The 25,377-nt window shown below is 39.7% G+C and overlaps 2 protein-coding genes across 2 annotated transcripts in view; both read left to right on the top strand.

Annotated features, from left to right (window-relative positions):
• Positions 1-11,250, top strand: part of efemp1 (EGF containing fibulin extracellular matrix protein 1) — a 75,036-nt gene extending 63,786 nt beyond the window's left edge. The window contains exon 11 of the mRNA XM_076285296.1: positions 9,890-11,250. Within this exon, the coding sequence (XP_076141411.1) occupies positions 9,890-10,051 (162 nt within the window). The 3' untranslated portion in view covers positions 10,052-11,250. The remainder of the gene's footprint in view (positions 1-9,889) is intronic.
• A 7,395-nt stretch (positions 11,251-18,645) lies between these two features.
• Positions 18,646-25,377, top strand: part of LOC143124039 (serine/threonine-protein kinase MARK1-like) — a 42,847-nt gene continuing 36,115 nt past the window's right edge. Inside the window, exon 1 of the mRNA XM_076285295.1 lies at positions 18,646-18,929. Coding sequence (XP_076141410.1) covers positions 18,879-18,929 — 51 coding nt within the window. The 5' untranslated portion in view covers positions 18,646-18,878. The remainder of the gene's footprint in view (positions 18,930-25,377) is intronic.

Here is a 25,377-nt window from a genome sequence, read left to right as displayed (position 1 = left end):
GTTGCTTAGGCGGCCACCTTAGCTGCAAAGTACTGCGGGAAACATTGGAGGGGCTGGTGATCTGCAGAGACCACAACCTTGATGGCCACCTCCTTGTTGTCCCTATTAAAGCAGCCTGGTTCAGCTCATCAGGCAAGGAGGTGTTGGTGACAGTGGGGGTAGAGTTTCTACAGTGCAAAATGTTATTTCACTATGTTTATACATGGGTTAAGCCACTTCACATCCAAATAACTGCCCTTTACGACCCACAGCCCGTCAGTCTCCATAGGTTAACATGGCAAAACTCGATCTCCTACCTAACATATTTCTTAAACTGCTTTTCCATGTCCCAGCCCCTTAAATGATAGAGATTAATTAACAGAGATCAAGGACAGGGCAAATTAAACTGAAACAATGGAGAAGTTTTAACTAACATTAGCGAGTTGTATTCGTGTGTGCCGTATTTTCCGGACTATAAGTCACAATTTTTTTCATAGTTTGGCTGGTCCTGCGACTTATAGTCAGATGCAACTTATATATCAATACAGTATATATACATTAAGATGTTACATTAACATACCGGACACCTATTCAGCATGCTCTTCTGTGTGCTATTGTATAGCTTAGGGGTCGGCAACCCGCGGCTCCAGAGCCACATGCGACTCTTTGATCCCTCTGATGCTGCTCAGCTTTTGAAAATAAATAATGAGTATTTAATTAAAATGTATTTTATTTTAGTTCGTTCATTTTCAAAGTGTAATATTGTACAGTAAGTCTATCTGAGTAATTATGACTGCCGCGCAGCGAAGCGGCGGTCATATAGGTTTAGTCAGATTTTTTTTTTTTTCTTTTTTTTTCTTTTTTTTTTTTCGCATGTCCAAATTTCCGTCAAGGATTCCCGGGACACTGAAAGACCGGGGTAGACGAAACTTGGTGGGCATGTAACCCCACATGGATAGCATGGAACCATCGTTTTTCGTTTTGATCTGTAGCCCCCCCGCTGGACTGCACCCCCCGAAAGGAGGGTAGGGCAGACACAGTTTTCTGTGAATATCTCGATAACCGTAAGGTTTAGGAGGACCATTTTTTTTTGTATGTTGATCTCAAGGGGCCATGTCAACCCATTCCATAACCACTCATTTCATGTATAGCGCCACCTAGTTAAACACAAAAAAGTAAAAATGAGGTGTTGTAATCGCAGGTATCTGTGACCTAACATAGTCAAAACTGCATGAAATTGGAAGTGTAGGATCATTATGACACCCTTTGAATGCACGCCAAGTTTCGTGGAATTCCGTTCATGGGGGGCCACACAATAAATTAATTTATGTTATTATACACCAACTGGCCTGTAGGTGGCCGGAGACAGTTTTCTGTGAATATCTCGAGAACCGTAGGGCCTAGGAGGTCCCCCTTTTTTTGTATGTTGGTCTTAAGGGGGCATGTCAACCCATCCTATTACCACTTATTTCATGTATAGCGCCACCTAGTTAAAAATTAAAAAGCAAAAAATGAGGTGTTTTCATCACAATATCTCTGGCTGACATGGTCAAAACTGCACGAAATTGAAAGTGTAGGATCATTATGACACCCTCCGAATGCATGCCAAGTTTTGTGAACTTTCGTTCATGGGGGGCCTTACAATAAAATAATTTATGTGTACATTTAGTGACCGTACACCAACAAGGATTCCCGGGACACTGAAAGACCGGGGTACACGAACTTGGTGGGCATGTAACCCCACAAGGATAGCATGGAACCATCGTTTTTCGTTTTGATCTGTAGCCCCCCTGCTGTACTGGACCCCCTGAAAGGAGGGTAGGGCAGACACAGTTTTCTGTGAATATCTTGAGAACCGTAGGGCCTAGGATGACCAATTTTTTCCGTATGTTTGCCTCCAGGGGTCATGTTAACCAGGGGTGGGCAAACTTTTTGGCTCAAGGGCCACATTGGGTTTTGAAAATAGGCCGGCGGGCCACACAACCCAACCCCCCCCCCCCCCCCCCCCCCACGACACACGCCTAAAAAAATACATTTTTTATAGCCTATAATTTAGTATGAAAAGTATTTGTTTTAAAATACTGCTAATTTGTTTTAAAAATACAAAAATACTGCTAATTTTATGCTGTTTAACAAATGTATAAATTGTACACTATCGCTTTAAGACAGTCGCTTTAATTCACGTTTATTTCTCAATGATCTTCTGCCTGCTCCACTATGGCTAGTGCTGTACCTACGGCTGGGCCCTCTCACAGTTTTTAAATGGTCAGTAGTGGGAACTACTGTTGCCTTCATGATTTCCTTTTAAAACTTTCTTATAAGGAGGAGATATCAATTATCAACAATCACAAGCCAGCTGGAACCTGCGGCTCTCTCTCCCTCTCGTGAGTGCAGACGCGTTCCCAATTAAATGGATTGCATATGTTCACGTTAGATCTGCTGCAAAGGAGATAACTAAGAGTTAACTTAGTTTAACATGATGTTATCTCTATTTAACATGATGTTTTGACATTGACATTGTAAACGTTATCTAAGGAGAGTGAAAAGCAGTTTGCAGTAAAGCTAACCAACGTCTATCGCAGGAAAAAAATAGCGAGCAGCCTGATAACTAGCCTAAATGAAATGCTCGGCGGGCCGGATGAAAGTGCTTGGCGGGCCGGATCCGGCCCGCGGGCCGTAGTTTGCCCATCCCTGTGTTAACCCATTCCATGTGCACACATGTGCATAAACAGATACACACGCACACACATACATTCACAGTAATCATACGTATGACACATACTCACACAGTAGACATATGTACGCATGCATGCACATGCACAAACACACATACGCAGGTAAACACACAAGCACGCACACACACACACACACACACACACACACACACACACCCACACACATAAACATAAACATGTACACGCACACATGCACACAATTCAAGAATTTCTCAGAATTATGAACAGTCAAGATAGGGGTGGGGTTGTATAAAATGAATTTTACATGTGAAATCTATGAACTAATCATGTTTTGGTACTTGTTGTCTAGCAGATACCAGTGAGAATTGAGTGTGGATAATGCAATTTAGTGAGACAGTTAGAATCATATAGGCCTTTCAGCGTGATTTATTTTTGTGGAAAAAATGTGCTGGACTGGGCAGCGGTCATATTTTGTACCGCTCGGCGGTACATCTAGTTTATATAACTTTCCACCTCACTTGACTCAGTAACCGTAGCCTGCACAATATTGGGTAACACTCCATAATAAGGTGCCATAATAAATAGCAAACTAGTAATTACTAGTTTTTTCATCATTAATTAAATATTAGTTGTTTGCATAAAATATGTATGTTAATGTATGTTAATCTATTAACTAATAGTGTATTAATATTTGTTAATAGTTAACTAAATGTCTTTTTGGCACTAATTAACAGTTATTTCTTACATCATTTAAATGTTAAATGTTTATTTACAAACGATATGCTAATATAAAAGTTAATTACATATTATTATTTATCTAGCTTTTCTGATTAGCTTTGTGGAGAATTTATGGAATTTATGGTTTATGGCTTTATGGTCTTGGCTTGTGCAGATGCTGTTTTATGTATGCCACTATGTATGCAACTTTTCCTAAAGGAATAAATGTGATAAGCCAGTTTTGGTATCAGTCCCTTCACCGTCTGACTAATAGTTATATATTACTAATATATTAATAAAGCTTAACCAACTTTATTATAAGGGTCCCTCATACTGATAGTTATATATTACTAATATATTAATTAAGCTTAACCAACTTTATTATAAGGGTCCCCCATACTGATAGTTATATATTACTATATATTAATTAAGCTTAACCAACTTTATTATAAGGGGCCCCACGCTTATAGCTATACTACTAATATATTAATTAAGCTTAACCAACTTTATTGCAAGCGGTGCCGGCGCTGACAACAGTGGCAGCATGTCAAGGTGTCTCCGTGTTTTTTTCTTGAATTTCCCCTTGGGGATCAATAAAGTATATCTATCTATCTATTGTAAGGGTCCTACGGGGAGTGGTTCATATTGGGATAGGCAGAAGCACAGTTTAATAACAATTAGTTAAATAATAATAAGTCATTAACTTTTCTATTAACATATAGTTTGTAAATAAACATTTAACATTTAAATGATGTAAGAAATAACTTAATTAGTGCCAAAAAGACATTTAGTTAACCATTAACACATATTAATACAATATTAGTTAATAGATTTGCTAAAACATTAACATACAGATTTTATGCAAACAACTAATATTTAATTAATGATGAAACTATTAACTTGTGCCAAATAGATATGTTAGTAACAATTAACAAATATTAACAAAGGGTTAGGTAATTATTAGTTTGCTATTTATTATGGCACCTTATTATGGAGTGTTACTGTTACATTCGCGGTTCATTGCCATGTCAATATCAAACAAAATCACTGATTTCCCTCCATTTCAGTCAACGAGAACACTTTAATTGTGATTGTTGATGTGTGCGCTTGCTGTTTACTAGATAGGGAAAATGTCAAAAAGGAAACGTCAGCGACCACAGCTTGCGAGCGCGAACACAAGCGAACTGAAGTTTCCATCCGAAGACTGATTCTGAAAACACGAAATGAACTGCCCGTTTTCGCACACTGCAACGAGTTAGTATTGCTGTGTTAACCCTGTTCGGTTCCACTTGCATGTGAGAAATCTTTCTCACATATGAAAAATATAAAGACAAACGTGCGCTCACGTTTAAGGGCAATTCCACGCAAAACTGTCACATCCATAACGCCAACACAATGCCATGGTATTTAGTTGGCGTTATGGATATGACAGTTTTGCGTGGAGTTGCCACTAAATGATGACAGCCTCGATTCTTGCATGAAACTTCACCTCACTGAATATGAGCCAGCCAGACTCCAAGGCCATCACCAAATCTAATCTCTGGTAGGCCTAATGTTCAATTTCGCCAATGACATGTCAACGAAAATTGAGTGTTGTGTTGTTAACTATGATGTTACTTTGCATACCAAAGGACACTGGGAAAATAGGGGGTGGTGTTTAGCCTACATGAGAAGCCTAAGGCCTATACTTCTGTCATTCCACTTTACATTTCAAGTTACTTGCACATTACTTTTAAAACTAGTAGAACATGTATTAAAAAATCCTCTGTTGAATGAAAGTAACTGTACATTAAATATCCAAACTTTTTCTTGTAACCATCTTTATGTGACTCTTCTGAGATTAAAAAAAAAAATTGGTAAAAGTGGCTCTCCAGGCAAAAAAGGTTGCCGACCCCTGGTATAGCTGAATAACTGTTAATGTGTTACATTAACATACTTGACACCTTTTCAGCCAATTCAGCCTAACTTCCCTTTCCAGATTAAATGTCTGTTCTTGGTCTTGAATTTTGTGAAATAAATTTCTAAATAAATGCAACTTATAGTCCAGTGCGACTTTAATATGTTTTTTCCTCTTCATGACACATTTTGGTAACGCTTTAGAATAACATGTGCTTATTAGGTATTAACAGTGCATAATAAGCAGTTAACAATTCATTACTAACAGTTAGTTAACTGTTGTTATCCTTTAATAACATTAACTAACTGTTAACATGCAGCTTGTAAGTGTTAATAAGCAGCCTTTTAGGTTACTTACAAGCATATTTGTTAACAGTTGTAAGTGTTAACAAGCAACTTGTTAATGCCTGTTAATGGTGTATAAGACAAAAAGGTGGATAACTAATACGCTTATAAGACCTTTCTTACCTATTTGTAGTAAATTTTGCAGCCCCCCAATCTAAAGCGAGGACCATGTAGCCTATAGTTCCACAAGCCCAACCTTCTATCTCTCTATACTATATCTCTCTATCTAGCTTAGTTTAGCTGTGAGAAATGCACCTTTAAAATTGTTGCAGTGAGCAGGAATCGAACCCCGGTCTCCTGCTTCAAAGAGTGCATCGCTACTTACTGAGCTACACTACTTTTCTTGTACAGCTGATGAAATTGTTTATTTTGATTCTATATTCCGAAGTGCTATATCACACTAGCTATGCTTTTTACAAATATGTTTCTGATGGAAAAGTGGTGTTTAATTAATGCAGAAACAGACCACGAATGTTCGCCTCTGTTCAAGGCAAACTGAAACATGTTTGAAATCGATCACGAACGTTCGCCTATATTTGCAACTTTAAACCAGAGCTTTGAACGCACCCACTTATCGTCTTTAAGCCTCGGTTGCTAGATAACCAAACTATATACAAAGCTGGCATATCTTTAGACTGCTGACAAACTGACAAACTGTTTTATGCGTTCACTGAACAAAGATTATGGAAATTAAACACCACTTTTCCATCAGAAACATATTTGTAAAAAGCATAGCTAGTATGATATAGAACATCGGAATATTTTCCAGCAGCCAATTAGGAACAGTAGTGTAGCTCAAAAAGTAGTGATGCACTCTTTGACGCGGGAGACCGGTGTTCGATTCCTGCTCACTGCAAACATTTTGAAGGTGTATTTCTCACAGCTAAACCAAGCTCGATAGAGAGATACAGTATAGAGAGATAGAAGGTTGGGCTTGTGGAACTTTAGGCTACATGGTCCTCGCTTTAGATTGGGGGACTGCAAAATTTACTACAAATAGGTAAGAAAGGTCTTATAAGCGTATTAGTTATCCACCTCTTTGTCTTATACACCATTAACAAGCATTAACAAGCTGCTTGTTAACACTTACAACTGTTAACAAATATGCTTGTAAGTAACTTAAAAGGCTGCTTATTATCACTTACAAGCTGCATGTTAACAGTTACTTAATGTTATTAAAGGATAACAACAGTTAACTAACTGTTAGTAATGAATTGTTAACTGCTTATTATGCACTGTTAATACCTAATAAGCACATGTTATTCTAAAGCGTTACCCACATTTTTTGACTAATGCGACTTATACTCCGGAGCGACTTATAGTCCGAAAAATACGGTAGTATAGGTCCGCATTCAGGCAAATTGCAACAGAAAGTGATGTATCATTTGCGTAGCAGACGTTTTGCCATTGCACAAGACTGTTCACCATCCATTTGGGTCCGGACTGGAGCAGAGTGCGTTCTGCATGCCGTCCATTCTCGTTAATAAAGTCTCTGACAGTAGTCTATTTCTGTATATTTTGCTTACACAGACAGTGCAGATTTTAAATAATCACATAGACCTAAGTCACTAAGGGTTCCTATGCGGGAAAAAGGAAAAGACCCTTCCCTGAGGTAGGAGCTGAAAGAGTTATAGGAACTGCGGTCAGAGGAATTTAATAATCCCCAAATTGGTCCGCTCTGAACATGAGAAAAAAGGGTTCTAGGAACATTATGTTCTAGGAAGTGCAAAAATCCCTCCGGTGCGAAAGGGACTATAGACTGAATACAATTGAACAGAATCATAACGATATCCATAAACATACACAAACCAGGGGCCGGTTCCCCGATAACGCTCACTCTTAGCGCGCTAAGAAGACTCAAAACATATATCTTACCAAAGTTGTTTATGTTCCTAAGTGTGTTCCCCGAAGTGTCCCTTAGGAAGCTTCTTAACACGCTGCCTCTTACATTCGACGTTACAAAGGCGCTGTCCCAAGTGAAGGTGCTGAATTAGTTGACATCGATTGCTCAGGAATCGATTTTCTACTTCACGTGAAGGTGCATGACGGCGTTAAGAAACACAACAGGTTCTATGCAAATGAAACATTCCTCAAATTATTCCAGTAACATTTATTTTAACATAGTTTAAGTTATCGGTAAAATATAAACTATTAACTAAATTATCAAATTGTCAGTAATATGTTCACACATGTTGTGACTGGTAGACTAACCGGGTAGGCCTATCCCTCGCTAATCATCCACCCTCCTTATCCCGTTGTGCCACTTGTGCCGCTTCTTGACATGGGTTTAACAACTTCTTAAAATGATGTAATACACTTTTATATTAATGGTAAGGTACCTTACAATTATAATTGATTGGCAAGCAGCTGCAGTTACTTCTGTTTAATGCGGTATTGATAGATAGATAGATACTTTATTGATCCCCAGGGGAAATTCAAGGTTCAAATAAAAAAAATGCCATTGGTTAATGTTTTCAATAAAAAGCAACCGCAGACAATGAACAGAGAGAAATTTAGATACAGTATGGTGGGGAAGCAACGTAAAAAAAGGGCACTAAGCTTCTCGTCAGAGGAACTTGAAGTTTTGCTGGACGAGGTGAGCTTGCGCAAGGTGACACTGTTTTCCAGCTTTCAGAATAACTTGTGCAACAGCAACAAAAAAGAGCTATGGAGCGACATGGACTACACAGCGTTTTTGATTCAATACAAGGACACGTTGGATCGCTGCCATAGGCCTAGTTGGTCGCTTAGGCCTACCACCATGCTTACCCATTTATAGATCTTAGCCATTTAGAGGCAAATTCTTTGCCAGCTTTTAATTATCAAAAATGATTGCCAATTTGAACGCTTTAATGACATTACTAAATAGCCTAGGCTAATTACCACCATATTAGGTCTGATACCAAATAAAGTAAACTTCATAAATAGGCCTGCATCCATTGCGAACATATTTTATTAGTCTTAAAATGTCCATAACATAAAATCATCGTTGAGCCACAACATTGTCAACATACTGTCGGCCTACCATAGTTTGACTTGTACTGAGCTGCGCTGATTTCTAAAGACTGCTGCACAGTGGCGGCGACTAGCGTCTTGAGAGCTCAAACAACGCTAAGAGAGAGCTTACGAATGGTCCAGACCAACCTTACGAACGTGTGACTTACAGAAGATATACTTAGCGTACGAACGTGTCGGGAATCGTGCCATAACGTTAAGAGATAGGTTAAGGAATAGGTTAAGAACTACTTAGCGATAAGAACGTTTTGGGGAACCGGCCCCAGAACTCTCTAAGAATTAATTAGTTTGATACAAGTTAAACAGATAACACTTTTGAAGATCCCAGAACTATTGCTAGAATGAAGAGCAGTATACTCACTCCACCAACAAGGAATCCAAGAAGAAAAGAGTCTTGACTGTGACCTCTTAGTGTTGTTGGAAGTCCGACGTATATGCTCACCATAGGACTGCAGTGGGTGGGCCAGTCATACAAAGACAAAGCAGTCTTACAAAACAAAGTCTTACACTTATTTACTTTCACTGACAAGGGATTACAATCGAAAACACAGCCAGAAAAAAAACAATGTTTACCCCGATAACATTCAAATGACTGATTAAAATTCCTAAGGACATTCATCCAAGCATACCAGCACAGTCTTTACATTACATTTACAATAGGCGGCATTAGATCATTAAACCATACAATGATCCAAAACATACAGCCAAACAAGGCAAGAAATGGTTAACAGATAACAATATCAACATTTTAGAGGAGCCCAGCCAGAGTCCAGATCTCCGATTGAGCCGTTATTCAGTTTCTAATCGGAATAGAAGTGTCCATGTAAATGTGGCCATTGTCTTACAACCTTTAGCCATGTGGCAGTATAATTTTAGTCAGAACAAACATATTGGCCAAGAGAAAATCAACATTAAATCAATATATGCCAGGGGTAATCATTTTGTTCCTTGCTGTAATTGCTGGAAAAAAAAGCCGGAATTCTCCTATAAAATGACAATTTAAGGCAATTAATTTAATTATTTAAACACTTCACTGCCTTAAGCTAAAAGCTAACATACTGTATCTCATTCTCTCTCGCTCTTGCTCTCTTTTTTCCCCCTTTGTCAGTGTTGCTTAGGTTGACATTAAATAAACTAACATATTCTCAGTTTTTTAAAATGGCATATGTTTTGTGTCTGGTAGTATGAATGTCTTGAGAAAACTGGATGGATTTGTGAACTTCTCCTAACTTAACTTTCAGCGTATCAGCAATGTTGGTGCCATGCTGGTCATGACCAAGTCCTTGAGTGGACCTCTTGAACTGATTCTGGACCTGGAAATGATTACCTACCAAACGGCTATGAACCACCGTTCCAGCTCCTTACTACGGCTCACCATTGTTGTGGGGCCTTACCCCTTCTAGTGGTGACATATGCTGCTTCAACTTGTATACATATACAGTATGCTACATTATAGCTATCAAATGCAGCAATGACAAGACTGAAGAGATGGCTTGCTTTTGTGTGAGTAAGGTGTGGAGTGAATTTGTTGGCTCTATACACACTCTTTTCAGCACTGACAACCAAATGATGATCACAGGCCAAAGTATAGTTGTAATGAAGAGTGTCCCTTATTACCTGAGAGAAATGGGAGAAATAAACAAAACCATCATTGGATTGAAACATGCACATCTATTATGTAGCCCCAGGCAAAGTAAGGTTGTTGATTTAATAAAATTTAGCTTCCCAGAACACCTTATCAGCTGTAGCTTTGTTATCATCACCTTACCTTGCATGAATTACAGTGTTTTAAATACAATATTGTATAATATAATATAATATACAATAAATTATTGAAGAATTTATTTCAGTTTTTGGAAACAAAGGGAGGATATTGATACAGTTGACATGCTAAAATATGTTTGTAAAATTGCCTTTCAATTTTAGCCAAGCATTCTAAACCAATCTACCAAACTTTCAACTTGTACACTCATACCCTTTCATTAGATATGATGCCTTATTTTGTACATGTAGCAGGGGTAACATAATGAAGACTGGTCTCTTTAAGAGTCAGACTGAAGCACTGTGGAAAAATGTAATGTTATAACCAGGAATAGAGGGAAAAAAACATGCTCAAGGGAGCTGAGATCAGAGGGTCCATTAATGGTGTCAGTGAATGACTGTATAGCTTTTTGTATGATGCTTCTTCAATAAGCTTTTATTTCTCTATGAAGTGTTTCATAAGTAGTCTTTGTGGCAAACTGACAAGGCAGTGCCATATATCGGAAAGGCTCTCCGTTTTATGGGCAAAATAACTCATTACACAGAGTGGTGGTAATTTGCTCCTTTTGTGACTTTTTTGTCACATATAGTCAGACATTCAAAACAGTCATAATTAGTGACTCAAACCTCTATAAAGTGCATTTAGAAAGTTACAGGCAACCAGGTGCTGTAGTTAACAAAACACTCCAAAAACATACATTTGCATTGTTAATGTGGAGTATTGGGCATAATAGTTAGAAATGTCATGTCATGGCAACATGTGGAATGTTAACAAGCATTGTATAGTGTGTAACTTGAACCAATAATTGATGAAATCTCTCTCTGATAAACCTGGCTTTTTTTAAATAAAAAACATATTATAATGAAACTGTATAATTGATAGAGAAATGCCATCAATAGAGTCTCTTCAGTGGTCCTTGGCACCTTAAGCACTTTCGGTTATATTTACTCAAGCACTGAGTGTAAAAACTTATTTTTTCTGCTATTATCTTTCTCCTTATTGATTTCATGATTTTACTGATTTTCACACAAGTAAAGTTAAAGGAAAATTGTGATTCCTCAGCATGGGTCCTAATTTTAGATCACTGTTTAGGTCTTATTTTTTTATCATGGACATAAGCAAAGGAAATGAATTAGAACGCTAAACATGTTAACCTACACAAGGTTATACAATGAAAGCTTACAGCGCATGTGGGAAACATTATAGCAATCCACTTGCTTTAGGCCCTGACTAGGCCAATTTTCCTTTTTTCTATTAAAAGTGCCTTGTATCATGGAGAAGATCTAGCCTGGCAATCACTAGATCAAGCTCAATTTTTTAAGGTTGAACATTAGTCTGGGGAGTCTTTTCTGTATTTTCTACTGCACAAGAGGCGTGATCAACGGGCATAGTTCAAATGACTGTGCCCAATTGGATAGTCCTTCAACCAATCAGACCAACAATCCAGATGCACCAGGTGGATAAGCCAGTTTGTGATTGGTCCCCACAGATTTGTAACGGAAGTAGGATAGAAAAATGTGGAGGTTTCCAGCCTGAGCTGCAGGGCGAAATCAAATCGCCGGCAGATCGGGCTGGGTTTACCCAGTCTAGAGAAGATCTCTACCAAGACAACCATGCTTCCGTTCACCTCTTAACCTATATGTGTAACAGTATGATTGTTCATCAATTCTGTATCCAAGTCTTCCAAGTCTCTTACCTAGCTAACATTTAGTCCCTATAAGTTGATTATTGCATGAGAGCTGTATTCTGATTACTGGGCAACAGGCACTGAATGGAAAAAGTGGAAGAATCTGAGAGTTTTTCTTTACTAGTTGTCTGTTGAAGTCTACAGTATTGATCGCATACAACTATCAGTTTTGTCAGTATGATTTCTATGCCAAATAGCAAAAGCCACACTTGTATTTCTGTATTTAAAATGTTCTCACATTTCTCACATTAACCATGGTATTGCCATCTATTAAATGACATGTGTTGTGAAAAATAACCCTAATTAATAAATCCATTGTTTTTCTACAAATTCTGTGTTGGTTCATGACTTTTGATGTTTAAGTTTAGGATTCATGGATATGTTTAGGTTATTTGTTTGCTCTCAAGATTCATCAGATTTAACATGTGTGTAAATATTGATGATCTATTAACATAATGGCAGAGTGCTGTTCTCTAGGCTTGGGTTTACATCTCATTCTATGCAATGTATGCAACAGTCAATGGGAGTTTATTTGACTTGTCAATGTAGTGTTTATCCCTGTGTGATCTACAACTAAAGATGTAATTAGATGCCAGTACTTTCCCTCCTGAGGTCTTTGTGTTAGTTTTCCTAATTCAAAGGTTAGTTTCACAAAGTTCTGTAAGTTCTGTCCATATTGAAGTGCCAGTTGCATCCAGTATTGAATGATGCATAATTGATAGTTCAAATCAAACTGTTAGATTTTGCTGCATTCGCATGATTCAGTGACAGAGCCAACAGTCTTTATGACTCCTTATGATTTCTTAATTCACATCTCAGAATATGGCAAAAACATCATAAGAATCTGGACTTGCAATAGAGGTCCCTGTCAACTATTTCAACATCAGTGGCATGCAGTCCAAGCAGAACAGTACAACACCCAATGGTGATTGGCTAATTTTGGTAAGGTGGCAACTTGTGGGTATGAAGCTAGTTTGGGTTCCACTTGGAAGCATGTGGAAGCATTTGTAGAGCCAGAAACATATTACAATATCACATTAAAAAGCATTCTTTTGATTATAGTCATGGTTGAAAATGATGTTAAATGTTTTCACTAAAGCTTTTTTGTCTGTATTGTACCGCATATTTTCACATCTTAATTTGTTTAATTCTGTAAAACTAGCTTCCCCTTCCTCTATTTAAGTTGCCACTGCAATGGACATGAGATTAATTGTGGATTTATTCACAGGCACAGCCTTTCCAACTTGTTGCATGTCCATGTGGAGAGAATGTGGATCACATGGGGAGAACATAGCCATGGGATATAGTCAAGGGCTTTGCACTTGCTTTTCCATCTCAGACAGATGACAATCAGACAAAATAATGTAAAAATAGATATGCGATCACAAAAGAGTAAATTTCATGAGTTTTAATTTTCAGTTTTCTGTAGAACAGAAATGCTGAATGGCTGTTTGGGAGTTGAAAAAGTGAGAGCTGCTTGGCTTAGATTTGAAACCAGAAAGTTGAAATGGAATGATGTGACTTGTTGCATCTGGCAAATACTACATATCATGCACAGATACCCACACACACTCACACACTTTTGGGAAATGGTAGTTTTCATAAGTTAGTGTTTGCCACAGCTGTAAAATATTTTACCACTCTAAGGGTAAAGCCTCTTTGCATTTTCATTAAATATGTCACTTAAAGGAGAACTCAGCATGAATGCAACATAGGGCCCTGTTGTTCGATGTTGTAAACAATCTATTGTCATTTACATTAACAGCGGCTACACTATTTAAATTTGTATTACCCTGATGGGGAGCTGAGGGTACTGCAATCTGTTTGTATTGTCCATCTCTCTATTTGTGGCCACTCACATAACTTAAACTACTGGTCCGGTATACTTCAGTTTTTCATGCAAGGTATATTGTTCCCCTATCCTCCTACATAACAATCTGGATGCAGGATTTTTTTTTTTTCATTTTGAGATATCTGGACATTTTCCATTACTGTTATACAGAAGTAATACAGCCACTATATATACTGTCCAACAAAAGGCTGAAAATCTGTAGTGTCATGATGGCTTCAAAAACAAAGTCCTTGTCAGTGATTCCAAATGACTTAACAGTTGTGTACTAAAAATGTATATCGCATTTGGTATACCGCCGATTTCAATTGGCTGTTACAGGAGAACGGTTTTGAGTATGGCTACAAAAAGCACAACTTGTGTGAACATTGGTCAAGTGTATAAAGTTTGGTGATGATCAAAATTTTTGACATGTGAAAATTGTTTCACTTTCGCTAAAATCCAATATGACATAAAATCCATCATGGCAGAAAATGATGTTATATGGTGTGTTGAACTCGGCTTGGTCCAAAGATTCCAAGGATACCTAAATTCTGAAAATCAGGCAACCGGTTCAAAAGTTACTTGTGTGAACGCATGTCCAACTTTCACCAGTTGGTGGCACTAAGAGCTCTCGAGGTGCCAACATGAAACTTGGTGAAATTAGTCATGGGACTGTCCCCATTCAGTGTGCCAAATCCCACAACTTTTTACCAGACGGTTCTATGGGCTGCCATAGACTCTCATGACGAAAGAAAGAATAATAAGAAAAGGTAGAACCACAACGGGGCTTCACTGCTTGGCCCCCAATGAAAAATATTCCTTCAGAGACCTGGGGAGAAATAACTGGTCTGCTCTAATATATGTGTAATATCAGAAAAGAAAAATCCTTGCATTAGGTTAAAACAATCATGCAAGCTCAATATGTTAACAAATAAGGTCAGAGTAATACATGTAGGCCTACATTAACATTTGGGTGCTATGATTGGCTGTAGGGGAACTGCCAGATAACAATGTTTCAGGACTCTGTCCAAATCTGAGCATTACTCGTGGCTTCTGCTCACTCATTCTTCCTCGTTCCTACTCTTCACATCTGTCCTGTATTTCAGGCTGGATGAGCAACTTCTTACATTTTTTCACTTTCCAAAAATCCCAGATGCTGAAGGGGAGGGAATGTGACTGACAGACTTAGCAAGGCCAGATTCCAACTGATGGTCCAGACATTAATTCTTTTTTTAAGCAGTTGGATAGTTGACAGCACACTGGATGACCTTTATCCCTGATCAGATTCCAGTCGTGTCTTACTTTTCTCACTTTCCAAAAATGTTTAGCATACCAGTGGCTTCTATTGACTTGTTGGAGCAGAAAGAGAATGCATGCTCTGCCTTTTAAGGTATACCTGAATGATGGTGTCTTCAGTTCCATGACCTCAAGGCAAAACACACATTAGACTCTTATCTGAGGGGATGTGAACACAGGTCAACCAATGAAAACTATGAAGTAATATTGAACATTGAACATGTAAACATTTATAACATCTTTTAAAGGAACCGTATGTAGGATTTTGGCCAAAACTGGTACTACAGTCACTTTCAAAATACTGTAGAGCGGTGTACACCGCAGATGTGGTAACTAGAGCAGAGCGGGCAACCCATATGCCTAAACACTACTGACTTTGTGATTACTAGATAGGTGGAGGGTGGATCAAGCTAAAACACAAATATGTAAACATCAACATCAGTTGAGGGCTGCAACTTCACTTTTTTAAATGACGATATCCTGGCCGGACTACTGTTGTTAGTGATATAAGTATTTGAAATTAGCATGATTTCCTAATGTCTAGTGACAAATCAGGGCCATTTTATGATTAATTGAATTACATTTCTTACATACGGTTCCTTTAACATGATATTCCCATTGGTTCTACATAGTAACAATGTTATACTAAACATAAACTGTATTTACGTCTGTGCAATCTTAATTGGGCTGGGCACTATAATAAAAAGTTTTGTGGCAAGTGTCAAACATTTTTTTTTTTTTTTTTTAAACTGCATGTTGATGAGTAGTCAGGAAGTCTGATCAACAAACTAAGACAAATTATTGCATAAATCATGAGAAATGAGAAGACAGGGAATAGAGTGCCTGCTGCTGACTGGATAAGATCTGCCCTGTCGAGGCGTGATCTGTGTGGATCAGATGTAGAATTCCAGCAATGCCCATATCCTTGCCAACAGCCAATGTTTTCCCCTTTTGTTTTGACCATGTTATTATCTGCTTTCCGTTTTCATTGTCCTAGATTGGCACTTATGCAAACACAGAAACAAAAGGTTTTGTTTATTTATAAAATAGATTCTACAGCCTACCTCTTTTCAAACAGTATTTCAGGTAATGTTACATTATTTTGATAGAAATGCATGACTGTCTCATTATGTGTGTATGTGTAAGGGTGCTTTCTTTTTTCTTGAGGGGTGGGGTTGTTGATTTTGATATTTGTTTATATCGAAAACCTCAAGATCTTGCCCTGGACCTTGATGCAGGGCATCCTGGGACATCCTCCTCCAGAAATGTGTAAAAAGTTTTATATTGGTGCCTTAATTTCTCTTCAAATACATGTTGTATACTGTATTAATGTTTGGAACAGAAATGTGATGTAAGCTATATAAGAGTGTGTAAATCAGAGAACTATTTCTACATCATTAGTCTTGTGATACTGTCATATATCTCTCCTATCCCTTGTTTTGATCAGTATCCTCTCTCCTGTCAGTATAATGCAGATGTAATATTAGTTTCAGTTAGTAGCTAGTAGAGATTAAAATATAAAACATGTGATAAGTGCAATGTAGTGCACACCACTCACTACCCCACTCATCTCCGTTTCCCTCCCCTCTTTGTTTTTCTCATCTCATTTTAATATTAAACTCTGCCATCTAGTGTTCACTTCTGTGTAAATAATCTTGAAGTCTATTGTGTCTCAAAAGTGGCTGTTTCATCAAAGGCTATGGTTGTCCTTGAGGTTTCATTGTCATCGCTGTCATTGTGATGAGCCTTCTAACAGGATAAAAACAGCTTTTCAAATGTGATAACACAATTAAACACAGAGCCAGGTACATTTTAAAATTCATGGATATGCACTGAGCTGCCTTTAAACTGTTGCTACAATTTTGTATTTTAGGCTGCCTTTAAACTTGCTGAAATTTTGCATATAGATAGACTATACTAGAAGGCCTGCAGGAGGAGTTATTGGACATTATATGAATTTACCTTGCTCAGCTTCAAGCACACATGGCTTTTTTTGGGATTGCTCTTAGGTCTTTAAGACCTGTGTTCATAAGATCTCAACTGGTCAAAAATGTTTTGAGAGTGACAAAAAGAACAGTCAATTGATCCTGGGAATGTAAGTTCAGGAGGCAGACATTGTGGAGTGTTAGCCTCAGAAACACTGGTGAAATGATAATACAAGCAGAAAGAGGATTTCTCATTCCCCATTCAAAACATTTTTCATGGAATTTCAGTTTCTATTTGAAAATAGTTCAGTTGATATTGCTTTCCCACTGGGGGCAGATCTGGCAGTCCATTGACATTTTGCTCACCGGTTCTCTGGCAGTCCGCTGGCGGCTTGCAGACAAAATTGCCCAATATTATTTTGCCACTATTGGTCTAAAATCTTTTTCATTTGTTCAGTTATACTCCATATATAATTTTAATAACTTTTCTTAATATTCATGACAAGTTAAATTTAAAGAGATGGTGGTCCAAAGGCAGACCACAAGTGGCACGCCACCGGCGGCATACTACCAGCGGCCAATATCTGCCAATATGATTTTTCTATCTGGGTTGTATTGACAACAACTGTTAGGAGGAACAGTATTAGTAAGCCAATAACATTAGGTGACATGAAGTGTAGGTAGCCAGTAGGCCTACTACAGGTTGTATATCTAATGGGAGGTGCAGGCATGCAAACAATGAGATCTGCTACTGTCAGCAGCCACAAGCACATCTTTTAGGGTGTCATTTTACACACTGCCCACCGTTGGCCAAAATGAACCATCGGCCTTTATGGAGCCTGTATCCCAGACCTGCTTTGTTGAACTGAGCAAATTGAAAAATCAACAATATGACTTGGTTGGTTGTCTTTAGGTCTGTTTGCACTCCATATACAGCTGTTGCAATTGCAGCCAAATGTTAGTGAATCCAATCCAGTCTGATCTAGGCCTAGGCCTACCTGTTGGTGACCTGAGAGATAGGCTACATTAATATTTTAGTGCAGAGGGTGGGGAGGTTTGCCTCGGTAAGCGTGTGTGAATGTGTTCAATCAATGTAGCCTAAGGCTATGCCTTACATCAAGAAAAAAACATTCGTCTTCCAACAAAATTGTGGAGGATTCTTTGAAGGAGCCTTCACAATGACAGTCGGTTAGGTGACAACTTGACCAAACCTAGGCCGACTTGCCAATAACATCTTAATAGAGACAAAGACATTCACTTGATTAACCTAAATAGCCTGAAAAGAAAAAAAATCAAAAGCCACTGTAATTCATATTTGTGGCAGCAAGTTCGTGTATAGCCTACACTCGCCAAAACGGATCACAAAACAAGATTCGCGTGAATGTGCCCACTTCACAGAGGACAGCTCGTGGATGAGAATAATTTTCCCCACACCCCTCAACCCACCATCACCACTCCCTCCCTTAACCTTCTGATACTGCAGATTTCATCAGCGGTGCTGGTGTTGACATTGACAGCCAAGGATTTTGTCTCCTCACCAAGGTTAGTTTTCTTGGAAAGAACCGTAGGCTACAGGCTGGTTCAAATGTGGACCTGAAACATGCTGCGGAAAAGAGGCTGATGACCGGACTGTTCTTAAAGGATACCGAGATGTAGTAGTGTGCAAATCGCCTCTTATGAGACTCCGCTGCACGGCGTGTTGCATTGATAGACGGACGAAAACCAAAAAATGTCGACCAAAACACCTTTACCAACCGTGAATGAGCGTGATGCGGAAAATGTAAGTACCAAATTAGATTCAGTAATATCTATGAGAAGCAGCCTAACATCAAGAGTAATTGTGATGTTTCGTTGCAATGTGATGAGTTGAATTAGCTTGGTACCCGGCAGATTAGCCTTAAGGCCTCATGAAGTAACACTAGCACGAAGCCGTCAGGACGAGATGAAAGTAATGGAGCAAACGTCTTCCTCTGTCAAGCGACGAGACCGCATATTAGTATCGCTAACGAAAGACATATTGCCACAGCTTGCATGACACCTCAAACTGTTCTGTAGCTGAATCAGCTGAGAGGGTCAGTAGCCTACATGTTTTATCGTTGTCATAATTACCCTTGTATCGACAGACTTGCCGACATACATAGCTACTTATTGTATGAAGCAGTAGGCTAGCTATAACGTAGATTAATTGCATCAATCACTAATCGCAATTTATTTGGCCACTTACAAGCTATTATAGCTTACTATGACAGCAACTGAAGCCTAGTGTAGGCTATAGTAGCCAGTTTAAAATTAATAGGCTAGAGTAAGCTATGTTTAAGAATTAACATTACATTGCATGTAAATTAGGCTGTTTGTGCTATTGCGGGAATGAACAATACCTGTAACAAAAGTTGTTATCATTGAAAGGTTGTGAATGTTTTTAATCATGAAGTCCTTGAAAATAAGGCACTGGTGCCATTGTTAGGAAGGCTAAGACTACAGGCAACCTGAAGCTTGGGTTACAGAACATTAAAATGAAAAATACGTATAGTAAATGAATGTAGGCTACGACTCTGGTGCTCTATGCCATAGGACTACAGGTAGGCATATAGTCCATGGGCCAGATGAGATGTCGGTACCACTCAAGGTGGCAAAGGTTGCTTATACTTTTTGAAAAGATACATGTCTGTAGTTTGCATTTTTGTATGATAACCCTTCTGGAGTCACAGCTAAATTAGTGTTATCAGCTGTTAAAGATACCCTCCCCCGTTGAAAAAACACATTTTTGACGCAGGTGCCTATCTTGCTATTGGCCTTTGTTAAAGACATATTTGCATATTTGATTTTATTATGTTTGGTATCATGTTAAAGAGGACAATCTGAGCTTTCATTCAAGTCCTTTTGTGAACCTTTGGACAAATACAGCCGACCCTGGAGCTCTTCAAACTTTTAATCACACAAATTTTCCTGCCATTTCGGCCAAATCATCTTTTTTCTTTTAATCCTGTGGCATCGGGGAGCATCAGAGATACAAAATACAAACACTGCAATACTGGCATGACTCTAAGGATTCAGAAAATGTATAATTTACCCATATTATCTCATTCTGAGGGGATGATTTTCAGCTTTATATCAGGCATGGCGTTTTTTTGAAGAAAGGTAGTTTTGCCAACCTCTGAGGTTTCCTTTGCTATTGGACTCTGACTTTAATTTATACTCAACCATCTTCTGGGCTTTGTGATTTTGTAGTTTATTTTGCTATTGCTGGTCCTGTCAGCACTGTCTGACCACTTCTATTTGATCTGAGCTTCAGACAGTGACAAATGTATGCTTGTTTGTGTGAGGCCAAAACTGGTGCATGAACATAACTTCTTGTCCATGAAGGGTTGAGACCAGACCATGGTCAAACCTGAAACTTAAAAAGCCTCAGGGCAGGGCCACAAACACTGACCCTGGTGCTTCAAATGAAAATGAATGGTTCTCTATCAGTCGAACTACTCAGCGTTAATCAATGGGAATACACTCCTCGATCACGTGATGACCACTGAAGTCCTCTAATAGGTTCTATTGGCGCGAAACTGCTCGGCTATATATTAGCCGGCACGGCCAATGGCAAACAGTCTTTAAGGGCCTTCAGACATACGCGTAAGACCGGAGGTTCTGTGGATGTTAAACGGTTGGGCCGTATATCTGAACAACATAAACGACCATATGGAAGTCCGAACTTAGCCGGCTGTTCTACTGCTCCCCTCCTAGTATTTCCTCCGCACATTATGTAAATGAGCTATGTCTGAACGAAGCGGAGAACATGCGGTTAAGATTCACACCACGTGAGGACGTGTCAATGACATTTCTTTTGTGCGTCCATGTGGCTGGAGCACTTAAATGCCAGGGTCATGACCATGATGGAGTGGCATAATGCTGTCCAGAAAATCTCCGACCTGGAAAGACGAAGACATCACGGAGCTACATGAGGGCAGACAGCGTTGTGATAGAATACATGAAGGGAACGGCAAGAGACACGTTGATGTAGGCCTACAACCGCATCGCAAGGCCAAAGGAATTTAAAAGACCAAATCATCATAAGCAGAAAGCGCTGAAAAGGCAGTACAACGACGTCATTGATGACAATAACGGTATTACAGTATAATATAAGATTTAATAAATTGTTAGCCAACACGGTCGGTTTTCTGTTCATTGATAGCCTTCTCATGACCTCACTGCTGAGCCCGATATTTTTTGAGAATGAATAATACCTAGCTAGAGAAAATGAAAAGAAGAAAACCCAACTTTATTCCAAGCTCCTTACGTAAATGCAATAGACACATACAGTATTTGACTAGTTTGCAGGAGCACACAAAAGGCATGTGAATGGAAGATTATCATTTAGGCTGCTACTCAACGAAATGCAGGCACACGTTTGATGGACTGTAGTTAGCAGGTGCACCTGCCATTGGGACAAGGGAGATGCTTTTGGAAAAATAAACCAGGAAAAAACAAACCACTTCACCGTTATGTTAGTATTTTGTTTGCTGTTTTAAACCATTGTATATGATGGCCTTGAAGTCTTGAGTTATTGAATTGGCTGGTACCATAAAGCCTACAAGTTCATGCATGCACCTCCAACGCAAATCAGATTTGGGTTCCATAGCCAAGTAATTCTGCTACATAACGTTGAAAACAGATAAAAATGTTGAAGCACACATACAAATACTGTAGGTCAGCTTCAAGTAGGCCTATCCGCTCTTACGTGACTACTTCAAGTATTAGCCTACGCACAATAGATTTTTCTTCTTTAGCCTACATAATGCATAGATTTTGTAAACAAAAACAACAGCTGTGACAGCGGCCGCATATATTCTGCGTCATAACACGCCTCTTGCGAACTCTGCAAGCCCCCACTCCTCACTCGACTACCACACAGAGATTCTGTAATGTGCGTGTATGTCGTTTACACATAAGTCAGTATAAGGTCCGCAGGTTAGCATCTTATCTGAATCACCCGAAGGGTCAGACCTCCGTTTGACAAACCTCCGCATATACTCCGGAGGTTATGTCTGAAAGCCCTTTTTCATTCTTCAGCGAAGTCTATTGCCACTGGTCTGAGAACGGAAGAATAGGATCTGAAACAACAGACGGAAGAGAGAATAATAAACATTTTCTGTCAAATCAAATAATCCGAGGCCGCCCAAATGAAGCGGTGTGTGTCCAGGGGTGTGGGCAGTTCATTCCATTTGCATAAACTGTCTGGATATATCTCATGCCCGGACAGAGTTGGCGGTCCCACAATTCTGCTCGCACTGGGGGTGAAGACTGTCGTCTTCCGGGCTAGCTTGCTTGAGGAGATGGAAGCCAACGGCCCCCCTCCTAGTCCACCACTCAAGGGGAGTCACTCGCGCGAGTGGCTGCTGGTTGAGCAGGGGGAGGCGAATTTGCCGGTCAGGCTGGCTGCAGAGCTTTCTGGGGTCTCATGATGATGACCAGGTGTCCGTGGCCTCCGAGAGTAGCTCGCGTAGTAGCTCGGACGATGCACTCTTGGTGGAAACCAATGAGAATGACATCTGTCATTCCCTTTAACGGCGCAACGCGCGATATGTCAAATAAATGCATTGGTATTTTGGCATTCAACGGCGCATTTGAAGGAGGCTGCTTGCGAGACCGTATGGAATAGTCATTCTTAAACCATGCTTTACTAAAACCTAGCATAGCCCTCACGCATATGCACTTGTCTATTATTTGAACTCATTGGCAAAGTGAAACTAACTTCACCAAGGAGTCAGTCAACGACAAGACAGTTATATGAAGTTACTTTCACTATTGACTGACAATGGGTTACCATCGAAAACATAGGCTGGAAAAAGCAACACTTACCCTAATGTTGCTCAAATGACTGAATAAAACAACATTTATCCTGCACGGGGCAGAGGAGCAGGGGCTGATCCACTTGCCCAAGGTGGAGGAGGCGCTGGCTGCCTAACTCGCCCCCCAGGGAGCATCAGCCCGTAGCCCGGCCACTCTGCCATGTAAGCCGTGCAGGGCCACTGCCGGTCAGGCGTCTAAGGCTTACGCCTGTGTGGGGCATGGGCAGCACCCACAGCAGCAGCAGCCAAGATCGGCCAGTCAGCCCCAGAGGAATAGTTTCCCACAGCAGGGCGGATGCCTCCCTCCTAGGTTGGGGAGCGGTGTGCAAGGGGCGAGTGGTCTGAGGGACATGGAGCGAGCAGCTGCAGCGGCCTCACATTAATGCACTGGAACTTTTAACAGTGCATCTAGCACTCAAGCATTTTCGCCGGCTAATCGCAGGGCGTGATGTATTGGTGAGGTCAGACAATACAGCGACGGTAGCCTATATCAATCGGCAAGGCGGCATTTGCTTCCCGCAGCTATGCGGTCTGGCAAAAAGGTTGCTGTTATGGGCGAGGTGTCACCTCTCAGTCCGCGCGGTTCATGTTCTGGGAGAACAGAACAGGGCTGCAGATATGCTCACGAGGGGCTACCAGTCATGTACTACCCTCCTATGTACTTCCGCTCAATTTTCATTTCCCTTCAGTAAGTCGTCTGGGTCTGCGGTATATTCACAGGTTTTCTCCGGCCAAAAATGTGCAGGTCCAATCAGCAAACAGAGGGAGTAGCTGAGAACGATGATGTTGAAGTTGTGCGCTAGTTTGAGCATGACATACGTTACGACCAAATGTTAGCGATTGGTTATGGCAGATCCAGAGTGGCTCTGGGCAGATCCAATAGTTTTTAACTAGTGGCCAGACTCTCTGTACATTATGAAATATGTACGAGAGTTTGGTAGGACCAGGCTACTATCACATTGGGAGTGGCATCTTCACCCACAGGTGGTGGAGGGGGTGTGGCAGCGCTTCGGGAAAGCTCATGTCGATCTCTTTGCCTCGCGCAACACGATACACTGTGTAAAAGTGGTTCTTCCTGACCGAGAGCGATGCTCTGCTGGGAGTGGATGCTCTGGCACACTAATGGCCGAAGGCCTTGCTGTATGCTTTCCCCCCGAAGGCATTGATCCCAGCGATGTTGGAGAGAGTGAGGAGAGGCAGGCATAAAGTAATTCTGATAGCCCCTCATTGGCCCGATCAGATTTGGTTTCCGGTTTGACCCTGGTCTGGTCTCAACTTCATGGACAAGAAATTATGATTAAGCACTTGTTTTGGCGTCGCACAAACAAGCATACATTTGTCACTGTCTGAAGCTCAGATCAAATAGAAGTGGTCAGACAGTACTGACAGGACCAGCAATAGCAAAATAAACTACAAAATCACAAAGCCCAGAAGATGGTTGAGCATAAATTAAAGTCAGAGTCCAATAGCAAAGGAAACCTCAGAGGTTGGCAAAACTACCTTTCTTCGAAAAAACGCCATGCCTGATATAAAGTTGAAAATCACCACCTCAGAATGAGATAATATGGGTAAATTATACTTTTTCTGAATCCTTAGAGTCATGCCAGTATTGCAGTGCTTGTATTTTGTATCTCTGATGCTCTCCGATGCCACAGGATTAAAAGAAAAAAGATGATTTGGCGGAAATGGTAGGAAAATTTGATACCAAACATAATAAAATCAAATATGCAAATATGTCTTTAACAAAGGCCAATAGCAAGATAGGCACCTGCGTCAAAAATTAGTTTTTTCAATGGGGGAGGGTATCTTTAACAGCTGATAAATCTAATTTAGCTGTGACTCCAGAAGGGTTATCATACAAAAATGCAAACTACAGACATGTATCTTTTCAAAAAGTATAAGCAACCTTTGGCACCTTGAGTGGTACCGACATCTCATCTGGCCCATGGACTAATAGTGGTGGAGTCCAGTGTGACTGGTTTGGTGTGGTGGTGTCTGATACAGGTCTACATCTTTGTGTAGTATAATGAAGCATCTTCTTATTAATTAAAAGCAATATTTTAAATGTCCAATTAATTTGAATTAAAAGTAAGATAAAAGGGTCTTTATACATGCGCACACACATGTGTGTACAGTGTAGGCTACTATATTTCTGTCCTTCCTTGTAGTTTTTTTCTTCTGTGAAACAGCACTCAGGCTTTCAAAACATTTTCAAGTCAAAGTTCTTCTGGTGACGACAGACAGGGAAAGGTAAAAGTTAAAATTCTGTCGACTCTTTATTGGGTTTTACACACATCCTTTCCAGGATAAACATACATCGCTATAAAAAGTATTCAACCCCTTGGATATTTTTCCTTTTATTGCTTTACTAAATGGAATATTGTCAAT

This window comes from Alosa pseudoharengus, unplaced genomic scaffold (genome assembly GCF_046254945.1).
Source record: "Alosa pseudoharengus isolate Yale_2024_CS ecotype anadromous, Long Island Sound unplaced genomic scaffold, YU_APseudo_1.1 YU_APseudo_1.1_scf_15, whole genome shotgun sequence".
NCBI lineage: Eukaryota > Metazoa > Chordata > Actinopteri > Clupeiformes > Clupeidae > Alosa > Alosa pseudoharengus.
Note: the sequence above shows the minus strand (reverse complement) of the source record. Positions and strands in the feature narration are given on the sequence as shown.